The 13,281-nt window shown below is 33.4% G+C and overlaps 1 protein-coding gene across 3 annotated transcripts in view; it reads right to left on the bottom strand.

Annotated features, from left to right (window-relative positions):
• The window catches only part of LOC105344159 (integrin alpha-9), a 30,821-nt gene that overhangs the window by 7,854 nt on the left and 9,686 nt on the right, over window positions 1–13,281 (bottom strand). For all 3 annotated transcript variants that reach the window (XM_066072879.1, XM_066072878.1, XM_066072880.1), the window contains 11 exons: window positions 10,689–10,750; window positions 10,062–10,220; window positions 9,698–9,749; window positions 7,054–7,146; window positions 6,709–6,791; window positions 5,878–5,940; window positions 3,894–4,067; window positions 3,468–3,576; window positions 2,894–3,088; window positions 1,463–1,669; window positions 1,166–1,308 (listed from right to left, as the gene is read on the bottom strand). In XM_066072879.1, the coding sequence (XP_065928951.1) occupies window positions 1,166–1,308; window positions 1,463–1,669; window positions 2,894–3,088; window positions 3,468–3,576; window positions 3,894–4,067; window positions 5,878–5,940; window positions 6,709–6,791; window positions 7,054–7,146; window positions 9,698–9,749; window positions 10,062–10,220; window positions 10,689–10,750 (1,340 nt within the window). The remainder of the gene's footprint in view (window positions 1–1,165; window positions 1,309–1,462; window positions 1,670–2,893; window positions 3,089–3,467; window positions 3,577–3,893; window positions 4,068–5,877; window positions 5,941–6,708; window positions 6,792–7,053; window positions 7,147–9,697; window positions 9,750–10,061; window positions 10,221–10,688; window positions 10,751–13,281) is intronic.

Raw genomic sequence — 13,281 nt, 5'->3', positions numbered from 1 at the left:
TGTTTCTATCAAAAATGAAAATGTACTTACATGTAGAACTAGACCTAATTTTTTTACATATGGGGATAGATTTTTGAATATCATTCATACCAGACTTCGTCACAATTGTGCACTAAATAATGATTTATTTCGATGTAATATTTTCAACAGTCCACTCTGTTCGTGTGGTAAGCTCGAAGATACTTACCATTATTTTTTCACATGTAATAAATATAAAGATGCTAGAAATATTCTATTTAATGACGTTTTTCAAATTGTAAATCTTAACATTGTCAATACTCATGTTTTACTTTGGGGTGACAGTTCAATAAGTGACAATGAAAACAAGCATTTATTTACATTAGTTTATAATTTTATCAAACATACTGAAAGATTTAACTGATCTTATAACTACTAGTACACCGTTGTTTATTATATACATGTCAATTGCATTTATGTATACGTCCATTCTATCAACTTATTTATGTTGTGTACACATAGTTTGTATTATATCTTTGTATTGGGAGAGGGCGGCCTAAGTCATAGAACTTGTGCCCAATCCCAATTGTATTTTGTACAATAAAAGCATGTTCAAATCAAATCAAAAACTTTGTAAAAAATTGCACAAAAGAAGTGCTCGATAACACTATCAATTTGCATTACATTTGGGTACACAAATACGTCATTGCAATGTTTATACAGTGTAAAGATTTTTTAAAAGTAGGATATAACTTGCTGGTGTTATATTATTTGGATAGACATCCTCACCCCTGCCCCCGGTCATCCATTGAAGTACATTTTTAAACCAATCAACACTATGCATTTTATTACAAATTATTTACTAATTACTTATTACTAAATTTTTAGACCATATGAATTTTTTTGAGAAAAGAGGCTGTGTATAAAGAAATAGAAAAATAATTAAATGTTTATGCTGAAATATAAGAAATTACTCTTTACTAAATCATATATAAAAACCTTGGGTAGATCTGATGGATAATCTGTTGGATAATCTGATGGATAATCTGTTGGATAATCTGATGGATAATCTGTTGACTATCCAGTCTCTTTAGGTGGTTAAAATGGAAACAATTACTAGTATTCGCTTAAAGATCTATGAATTACGAGATGCACACCACGCAAAAGAATAAAATATAAATAAAATATAAAATAAAAGAAATAGTACCTCGACCTGTCCCGTAAAATTTTTACAAGTTGTACCAGTTCCATTCAACAGGTAATCTTCAACCCTAAAGCTGCTTTCATTACCATTTATCAATATTCTAGAGTTTGTCATTGAATTGTCACCACGAAGATCGAAATTTATATCTTTGATAAGAAAAACAAAAAATATGTCTTTCACATTTCTAATCGTATGAATACTACACAGAAGTATAGTAAAAATGAGTAAATTAGTTAAGAAATTTTATCATTTGCACAAGCAGTAATTTTTTTTGAAGCATGCGAGTCCTTAGCAACATACAAATTCCTGTGTGTATGCCCCTTCCGGTCATATTGAAGCAAACTTCAAATTCAAGACATGGATAATCCAGTTGGTGAGCACATGGCAAGCCAGATGAATTTAACGGCACGGGATTCTCATTAAAGAGAATTTTAGGTTCTATGGAAATAACTGGTCTCGTTCTTAAAACAACAGCGTTTCCAGATCGATATGCTCCAACCGCAAAATCTGCAAAACCACAGATTATAGTAAAAATACAGTCATTAACCACCATCTGAAATCAAGTCCTAAAGTGGAACAACCATATTATGTGAACAACTTTTACTCGTTTATTTTAGGGTTATTTTTCTTTTAAGTTTTGTTGCTTATTTAACGTTTTTTATAAGTGTCATACTTGATTCACGGAACTTCAATGACTGTTCACGACATTTAAACCCCTTAACAGACTTGTTTTAGGATTATACCAAAAACTGGTCTGTTTACAAGCAACTATTTTACATTTGGTAATGTATATAAAACTAAATAGCGAACGCATTATTTACAGAAAATGTACATGAGCTATTATAAAAACTAAAAAAAAATATTATTTTCAAAAGGGTTAAACTAAGAAGGAAAAAAATTGATGAAAAGGTGATCAAATGTTAATATATATACTTTCATTATTATCATTTATCTTTAAATATTTTACGGAAGTCGTGTTTTCGGAGAAGATCGTAATATGATTATAAGAATAAAATATGGTTTAAACTTGGTGGTTTGAAACCTTCCCACCCACCCCCACAAAAAATAAAATAAAAAACAGTAATCAATAAATAGAAAAACCAGCGCCCCCCCCCCCCCCAAAAAAAAACGCCTACAAGCCTTGATGATCTTTTGAATACATAGCCTTTAGTTTGACCTGTCAAAGGGTCTCATTTTTGCATTTTAGGGTTCAGTTTGGAGAGTGAACCCTAGTCTGAGACTCCTCTCACTGTTACCTCCTTCTTTTATTATTTCTTGTTTGAAAAACAATTAACATTAATTCATTAAACAAAATTACTATGGACTTTCCTGATTAGATTGAAAGTTTCGTTTACAGGGTTGTCAAATATTAATTGAATTAGGGAGGCAATTGGGGTATTTTTTACGGAACTCTTCTTTTAAAGGAGATAAAAAAAATGGCCATGACAAGGGTTCCTCTTACATACTTTCAAATTCTTATTGCAATAAAGTATACTGTCTTAAGATCATAGTTTTTCATGATCACTGTTTGTAGGGGAGATCAAAATTATTTGAATATTTAAAAATAACATAAATGCATAATGTCATAGCAAAGACTTAGCATTGTAATTTACAAAAGAAATTTTATTAATTTACCCATGAAATCCTTTTGTCTTTAATTCGGGCGGAAAATCTTTTTATATAAAATAAGAAATTATGCTATAGTTTTTCAATAGCTAATTCTTAACTAACCTTTCCATTCATTAGCATCAATATCTTCCTGGGTCTTGGAGACATAGGATCCAAATCCCTTTAGATTGGTGTTAAGTGATCTTGCTGTGATCTTTTGTGAGTATTTCCACTTTTCCAAGCACGGACGATGGCATCCATTGAAAATATACACAGCACCCCTCATTTCATCTTCAAAAGGAGCCCCAACAGCGAGATCTTTTTAAATAAAAAAGGTTGAAAATTTTGATTACTGGTGAGTAGTAAATATGACATAGTATATACTAATTTGATTGATTTTTTGCATTACATTATTATTGTTTTTTTAAATACAACACGTAATGTCAAAAATATACTCTTAAAGTGAACGATATATTACAAAAACGTCATAAAACAAAAACAACAAAACAAAATAAAATACCAAAATCAAAATCAGCCTTAAGATTTTAGTTTGTTTTAAGAAATCGTTGGAAAAGTAGAAAAAAAACCAAATACATTTTCTACCAAGTTAGCGTCTGCAATTTTTCAAACACATAAAACAGATTTCCGATAAGACAGTTTGATTTGTAATTTTAATTGTAATGTCAATTTTAGACACCTTGGAACGAATCATCATCAATGTCTCCAATAGCGCTCAGTGATGTTCCAAACCGACTAAGTCCTACCAGATCACCCGAGATATCAATGTACTTATCTGTGATGATATTCTATCGATGGAAAGTAGAAACTAACATACAAAATCAAAATAAAGACATAATTATTTTCATAATCTGCTAAAAACACTTAGACTCCAATTTATTAATGATAACTATCAATGCATCAGTTTGATTGAGAACAAATATTTAAAAAATATCAATTAAATGCTATTGGAGATAACTAGTTTTATTTTACAGTTAAACACCAATAATTATGGTAACAGAAATAATTGATTTGATTGTTTAATTCAAACGAAAATCATATACCAGCTCAATTAAGTTGAAATGAATTATAATAAATACAACATAAAATATAAACAAGAACTTACTGTGTTATCGCCAAGAAATATATAAATTCTTCCAACATCGACCAGAATGTCAGCCTTCACTGAGGAGTGACCGGTCATGTTTATGTACTCAAAGGGGGCTCCCACGATGATGTCCAACATCCCATCTCCATTGATGTCAGCCACAGAAAGGGAGCGAGCGAATCCGCCGCCAATCTGTTTATATATAATTGAATATTTATTTTAGATGTCGTCGGTCCTGTGAATAACACACCAAGCGGTGGGGACAAATTAAATACCGTGCGTATACCGTGCTTATATTTATATTCAAACTGATGTCTATTTCACCCCTGCGAATGTGTTTGGAATGTTTACGTTATCGTTTCTAAGTATGTAATAAATCCAGAAATTCTCGAATGAAAGTTCACGGGACTTCCCCGAAATTTGTTCAGTTCCTGTGAAATTTCGAGCGGAAGTATAAGTGTTCGGATAATATTCTCTAAATACGTAAGTACTGGTTGTTTTTCATGTCATATCTTATTATGATTTATGTTAAAACATGAAAATATATTAAGATATATGTCTTATTTCATCATCTAGCGGTTATTTAAACTAAACTATGATATTCAGAACAGTTATCGTTCGTGTTTAACCGCTCTACACGTGGTTGAAAATGTAGACATTGGGTTGCTAAATAAAATCAAAGCCTTGTTGGGTGCTTTTGGTGTGTATTACCATGCTTTTTAAAAAATGAATGGATGTCTGTTTTGAATTAATACATAGTATTTCGAGCCAGTTTCAAGAAACATTCTGCATAAAATAGTATAGTCTGTTTCACTATTGATGCAATTACTAGGTCAGGCGCAGATCGAAAATTAATCCTTTTAGGGATCACTAATAATAAGCATGTTTATTATTGCAATAGCAGAAAAAACCTATGTTTTCTATTTTCATATTTATTTCTAAAACTCATATTATCCACCAATAAATGGAGATAAAGTTTAAAATCAATAAACGTCTACATTTTATTTTTGACTACAAGTACCTAGATTCTTGGAAATAAACTATAAACACGAGGCACCATTTTTACTGCGAAACTGAAAGGGTAAAATAAAACCACGTGGTTTAAAGAAAATAGTTTTCCATTTACTTTTTTGAATTTGAATATACATGTACATGTACATGTACTAAATTACTTGCAAATAGGAATGAAGAATTCGGTTTATCTTTTTTAGAATTTGAATGATGAAATAAAACGCAATCAATAGCATGTACCAAATATTGCATATTATTTCATTTACATTCAGCTACTAAATGCCAGGTCATTTAGACTGCATAAATTTACCATTATTATATGGTTGTAAAAATACTTGTACTTCCATGCATGCTTCAATAAGTAGCTAATAATAATGTCATTCCTTTTTGCATTACTTTCTGTATCAGCTGGATAGTGGATACACCAATATCAGTCACAGTGTCTTGGAGACGAGGAGTAAGAATACTGAATACACGTGTATTTTCTCTTCGTTTTATTTTCACTCTCTTGAATTTGCACAGACACAATAAGAAATATGTACTCTTTCGATTTTGAATTCACCTAGTCTTAAATTTACTCAGTTAAAAGGAAGGCGAAAGGGGCTGTACACAAAAGGTGATAACTACAAAATGAATACCACCGCTTTTACCTTTTAACAATTTATATTTACATTTCCCAGTGTCTTTGCCTATGATAACACTACGTATCGATTTTGTACTATAAAACCCATAATACAAATGACGCCAAATTGAGGCGCCATCGGGGTTTACTTATTTATATTTTTTATATTTAATCGTACGATGGCTTAAAATTATATAAATATAAGTAATAAGGAGTCATTCTTTGAATATTATGAGGTGATAATTTCGGTCGGGGTGTGATCAAATCTATCATAAAGCCCTTCGGGCTTTATTGGATTTGATCACGCGCCGACCGAAATTATCACCTCATAATACTCAAAGAAGGATTCCTTATTCCTTATGTAATTACCTGTTTTCCGTTAATCTGTTTTATTCTTTCCAATTTCCCCTCAGCAATAGCTATAACCTCCATCTATTAAAAGTATATATATTTATCATATTGATTAATACTTCATGTTTAACTTAACTTTACAGGAACAAAAAAGACAGTTATATTAAAAAGTTTTAGACAATCAGTCTTTTGGGGCTCTTATTTATTAGTTTTTTGTTATATTGGAAAAATGGATGGAATGAAAAAATAAATGATGAAGGAAATCCGGAATGATGAATGATGAATGATGAACTAAATTTAATACTTGATGTTCAAAAAATTCATTGTGAATTTTATTAGTAAAACTTTTTATATTTCATAAAATCATAATTTTAATTCATATATAAAAAAAAAACCCAATTTTAAAAATCATGTATTGTACATTGGCTTCCAACCTGTGCATATATATATATATATATATATATATATATATATATATATATATATATATATATATATATATATATATATATATATATATATACACAATATGTATATATACAATATATATATATCTATGCAATATGTATCGTTCCGATCCTCTCAGATTGTCGTTTAACTGTATTCCACCTGAATCTCAAGCGACTGTGTAGTGCGCGGCCAGCGCGCTAGGTTCCGTTCGTTATCGAAAGCAAGATTTTTGTCTTGCCTAGATAGCCGAGTGGGGAGCGCGGTGGCCGCTCACTGCTAGGAGAATGGGTTCCAGAGGTCGTGAGTTCAAGCCTCGGTCGGGGCGGATGGTGGAGCTCCAACAAAAGTGAATTTCTCTGTGCTTTATATATATATATATTTATATATATATATACATACCATTCCAATCAACCCATGTTCATTTGCAAAGCCAGGTTTGCCGACCACGTATCTATTCGACCCAAAGCTTTCCAGTGCAAAACCTAGATAAAAACCATAATTATATTGATTGCTCAATAAAATTTATTTTCTATTATTAGACAAACATCTAATATCTCTAATTACAGTTAAAAAATGGCGAATTACAATATGAAATGTGAACTTGTTTGGTTTTCTTTTCTACTCAATAGTAGGTTTTAAAATGGGATCGCGTGAGATTCCCTTTGTTCCACAACAGGTCCGAGAAACGTTGTCAATGACCCCACTGTTCAACAACATATCACAGAATTATTTGTAGTGACATACCAAAGTATTTTCCAGTATTCCAGTTTTGGCAATCTTTGTTTTCATCAAAATGAGTCACTCCACGTGTTCCCAAGGTAGAGATGGCTATTCCGCCTGTCAAACAATGTTTGGCGGGTTTATTGCAGTATAATGGAAAATGTTTACAGAAAGAGTGAAGAAAAAAGCCTAGTTGTTCGTCGATCATAAAGGACTTAGATTTGCACTCCTCGAACCAACAAGTAAACTTCTCAATATAATTTTACAAAAATACTTTGCATGCTCTCCACATTAATATAAATGGGACATTTTTTTTCATTCATCATGTACTTAATTTCAACACTTGGGAACTATACTTAGTCTATTATTTCATATTGAAGAAAATATATAAATGACTATGTCTCACTGTTATTATACTCACTTACTGTACTTCTGTCCTACTGCTTGTGTTTTATGGGAATTCAAGATAAAATGCGTTAAAAAAGTATCTTTTCTAGTACCAAATAGATTTGTTTTGAAGTATTTGAACAATTTCTTCGTTTTGCAGCTGTACACAAACAATACGAAAATACAAATAAAAAGTGCTTTGTAAATCATTGCATATGTTTATCATTGGGCAAAGGGTACCCATGAAATCAACGAAAATTGACTCAATAAGTAAGCCATGATAAGTCCAGCCATACCGATAGTTACCGTCACTCTGACATACTGATAGTTACCGTCACTCTGACATACTTATAGTTACCGTCACTCTGACAAACCGATAGTTACCGTCACTCTGACATACTGAGAGTTACCATCACTCTGACATACTGATAGTTACCGTCACTCTAACATACTGCTAGTAACCGTCACTCTAACCAACCGATAGTTACCATCACTCTGACATACCGATAGTTACCATCACTCTGACATACTGAGAGTTACCATCTCTCTGACATACTGAGAGTTACCATCACTCTGACATACTGATAGTTACCATCACTATGACATACTGATAGTTACCGTCACTCTAACATACTGATAGTAACCGTCACTCTGACATACTGATAGTTATAGTCACTTTGACAAACTGATAGTTACCATCACTCTGACATACCGATAGTAACCGTCACTCTGACATACCGATAGTTACCGTCACTCTGACAAACTGATAGTTACCGTCACTCTGACATACTGAATGTTACCATCACTCTGACATACTGATAATTACCGTCACTCTGACATACAGACAGTTACCGTCACTCTGACATACTGATAGTTACTGTCACTCTGACATACTGATAGTAACCGTCAATCTAACATACTGATAGTTACCGTCACTCTGACATACCGATAGTTACCGTCACTCTGACATACTGATAGTTACCGTCACTCTAACATACTATAGTTACCGTCACTCTGACATACTGATAGTTACCGTCACTCTAACATACTGATAGTAACCGTCACTCTAACCAACCGATAGTTACCATCACTCTGACATACTGAGAGTTACCATCACTTTGACATACTGAGAGTTACCATCTCTCTGACATACTTAGAGTTACCATCACTCTGACATACTGATAGTTACCATCACTATGACATACTGATAGTTACCGTCACTCTAACATACTGATAGTTACCGTCACTCTGACATACTTATAGTTACCGTCACTCTGACAAACCGATAGTTACCGTCACTCTGACATACTGATAGTTACCGTCACTCTGACATACTTATAGTTACCGTCACTCTGACAAACCGATAGTTACCGTCACTCTGACATACTGAATGTTACCATCACTCTGACATACTGATAGTTACCGTCACTCTGACATACTGACAGTTACCGTCACTCTGACATACTGATAGTTACTGTCACTCTGACATACTGATAGTAACCGTCAATCTAACATACTGATAGTTACTCGCACTCTGACAAACCGATAGTTACCGTCACTCTGACATACCGATAGTTACCATCACTCTGACATACTGAGAGTTACCATCACTTTGACATACTGAGAGCTACCATCTCTCTTACATACTGATAGTTACCATCAATCTGACATACTGATAGTTACCATCACTCTGACAAACCGATAGTTACCATCACTCTGACATACTGAGAGTTACCATCATTTTGACATACTGAGAGCTACCATCTCTCTGACAAACTGATAGTTACCGTCACTCTGACATTCTGATAGTTACCGTCACTCTGACATACTGATAGTTACCGTCACTCTGACATACTGACAGTTACCGTCACTCTGACATACTGATAGTTACTGTCACTCTGATATACTGATAGTAACCGTCAATCTAACATACTTATAGTTACCGTCACTCTGACAAACCGATAGTTACCGTCACTCTGACATACTGAGAGTTACCATCACTCTGACATACTGTTAGTTACCATCACTCTGACATACTGATAGTTACCATCAATCTGACATACTGAGAGTTACCGTCACTCTGACAAACTGATAGTTACCGTCACTCTGACATACTGATAGTTACCATCACTCTGACATACTGATAGTTACCGTCACTTTGACATAGTGAGAGTTACCATCACTTTGACAAACTGATAGTTACCGTCACTCTGACATACTGATAGTTACCATCAATCTGACATACTGATAGTTACCATCACTCTGACATACTGATAGTTACCATCACTCTGACATGCATTCGGTCCACCTAGTACAAACGTTGACTGGTTGTGCTACAAAATTATATGAACATTCAGGTATCTTAAATTTTAGTATGAATGAGTTAAAGGAGTTATAATGCTCCATTTTTTGATAATTTATTCATTATGTTATAAATTTGAGCAATATAACATTTTGAACACATCTTCTATAATAGATTTTTTAAAATGTTTTCATTATGACGACACTTCCTTCGCTGTCAAATGAAAATTTATCTGAGAAATTAATTCAACATTTAAAAAATTCTGCTTTCTTTAAAATGCAAATAAAATGGAAATCTGGCAGTAAAGATGCTTAAAGTTGATCTGTGTGATAGGTATACTTACAGCAGTCACAGAGAATCCATACATCCCCTTAGCCCGAGTCTCATTTGCTCTGCCACGAATGTAAGCAATATCTCGTTTTGTCATATTTAAGAAGTAAAACTCACATCCTCCAGTAATGGCATCATAATCATGTAAGTGATGACGTAAGGGCGAACAGATCTGTATAATGCCGAGAAAAAAAAAGATGGTTAATCTACTGTACCAGCACAACTGCTTCTTGACAAAGTTATGAAAGTGTTATGTATCAATCAAAGTAACTGAGGATACTGGATTAGATAAAAGGTAAGGTTTTGTTTTGAGAATGACAAAAATTTTAGGCTTTTATAAAATTTCAGTTTGGAAATCTTTCTGTCTTTTCAACTTGCATGATAAGATAATGTATTGAAAATGTTTACCAGATTTGTTTTTGTGTTATTCTGTTAGATAGATAGATAGATAGATAGATAGATAGATAGATAGATAGATAGATAGATAGATAGATAGATAGATAGATAGACGGAAGAACGGACAGACAGACAGACAGATAGATAGATAGATAGATAGATAGATAGATAGATAGATAGATAGATAGATAGATAGATAGATAGATAGAGAAATGGATACATGAAGATAAATAGAAATATTTACCACTATTGAATCACTGTTTTTATATAATGTGGCTGCAAATCTGTCTTCGCCACCTGCAGTTGCTGAAAATATGCAAGCATGAACTTCCATACAAAATGTCACAAACTGATTTTGATGTCACTTAGCTCTCAGTCAAACAAGTCAATCAGAGTATCAGGATATAATGTGGAGGAGGCTGGGTGGTCAACAAATTAGCCGTCAGATCTACCTTTAACTTTAGGACATGATTATATGCTATAAACTACTGTGGGATCATTTAAACTCATGGAGGGATGTTATTTCGTGGATGCATCGGTTTTCAGTTTCAGTAAGAAAAGTCTTTCAAATTTAGATTAGATTTCGTCGAGAATGTAAATTCGTGGGGGGGGGGGGTATGGTGTCCGGATAGGGCCATTTGCGTTAGCGCGACATCGCGTTCAGATAAACGAGACATCGCGCTAACACACAACACGCCGTCGCGCTAACGCAACTTTGCACAACACGCCGTCGCCCTAACACACAACACGCCGTCGCGCTAACACAACTTTGCACAAACATGCCATCGCGCTAACACACAATACACTATCGGCTAACACACAACACGCCGTCGCACTAACGCAACTTTGCACAACACGCCGTCGCGCTAACACAACTTTGCACAACACGCCGTCGCGCCAACGCAACTTTGCAAGTTTCACAGTCTAGTAGGAAGTCTTGTCCGGAAATATTAGACTGCGCATGCTGAAATTTGTAGGCCTGCATGCAAGCATGGATGAAAAATAAATAAAATGTACTTTGAAATACATATATTATTTTCAATTATTATCAATACATATGAATAAAAATATAGTTACTAGTATGTCACTGTATAAGGATATGCTAGAGTGCATATAAATTATTAATGAATCTACCAATTGATAAATTTACCTTAAATATTTGATGTAATTAATTAATTCAGCAATGATATATTTATAACATGTACATGTCACAAATTCATATTAGGTGCTCTGTATATTACCAAAGCAAAGACATTTTAAAATGTTAAATTACAAGTATATAACATGTCACACTTGGTAGATTTTATAATAATTCATATCCTCATACAGTGACACACTAGTACCTATATTTTTATTCATATGCATTGATAATAAATGAAAATAATATATTTCAAAGTATATTTTATTTATTTTTCATCCATGCTTGCGTGCATGTCTACATATTTAAGCATGCTCAGTCTGATATTTCCGGACACGACTTCCTAATAGACTGAAACTTGCAAAGTTGCGTTAGCGCGACGGCGTGTTGTGCAAAGTTGTGTTAGCGCGACGGCGTGTTGTGTGTTAGCGACGGCGTGTTGTGCAAAGTTGCGTTAGCGCGACGGCGTGTTGTGTGTTAGCGCGACGGCGTGTTGTGCAAAGTTGCGTTAGCGCGACGGCGTGTTGTGTGTTAGCGCGACGGAGTGTTGTGCAAAGTTGCGTTAGCGCGACGGCGTGTTGTGCAAAGTTGCGTTAGTGCGACGGCGTGTTGTGTGTTAGCGCGATGTCTCGTTTATCTGAACGCGATGTCGCGCTAACGCAAATGGCCCTATCCGGACACCATGGGGGGGGGGGGGATTTACCCACGAATGTCACGAAAATAGAGCAACCGCGAATTCTAATGATTCCACAGTATTCAAACAAATACATTTTAGCTTTAAAATTTAATTAGTCTCCTATATCGTTATAAAAATATAAGGTTTTTTTTCAAATCAAACCATGTTATAGTTAAGGACATTGTACGAATTCTTGTATTTCAAAACTCTTTACATTTCATATGAACGCAAAGTTTACATACGGTAAGAAGGTTTCTATCGATCATAAAATGAATTGAAATGATCAACTAAAGTAATTTGTAGGATTTGAACAAGATCAATTTCTCCAAAGAATCTTCACAGTAATAAGATACCCGTTTTTTTAAAATTAAAGTATTAATAGTGGATTTTTTTCACTTATCATTTTCTTTAAAAAGACACCCTTATGATACACAATATTTGATCTGACAATGTATTAAATCAACAACACCAATTAGTGGATCTTCTCTATAAATTTCGATGTAAAGTAAGATGTAGCACCACTACTTCAAACCCTGCATGCTAGATTATCTTTATTGTCCCTACAAAGCAATTTGATTAAAACGATGTTTTTTCTCTTGAAATTATTATCCAAAAATAAATCATGTCTTAACTACTAGTACTTACTTTTCTTACCAGAATCTTCACTCTATATATATATATATATATATATATATATATATATATATATATATATATATATATATATATATATATATATATATATATATATATATATATATATATATATATATATCTACGCTTCGCGTCGGGCAATATTTCGTTCCTCGGGGGCTAATACGTATAATCAATGTTGCCCTCAACCCCAGTCAATATTTGTATAATATATATACCTCTTTTTCATAAAAACATTTCAGCCGATTTCTATTTTTTGGGGTCTTAAATATATTTTTCAAGTAGAACAGGCTTTAAATAATGTGAGTTAATTGGTATGAGTTGAAAAACAGAAGATTTTATTTTTAAGAGATAGAGTGATAAGATTCG

This window comes from Magallana gigas, chromosome 10 (genome assembly GCF_963853765.1).
Source record: "Magallana gigas chromosome 10, xbMagGiga1.1, whole genome shotgun sequence".
Lineage (NCBI taxonomy): Eukaryota > Metazoa > Mollusca > Bivalvia > Ostreida > Ostreidae > Magallana > Magallana gigas.
Note: the sequence above shows the minus strand (reverse complement) of the source record. Positions and strands in the feature narration are given on the sequence as shown.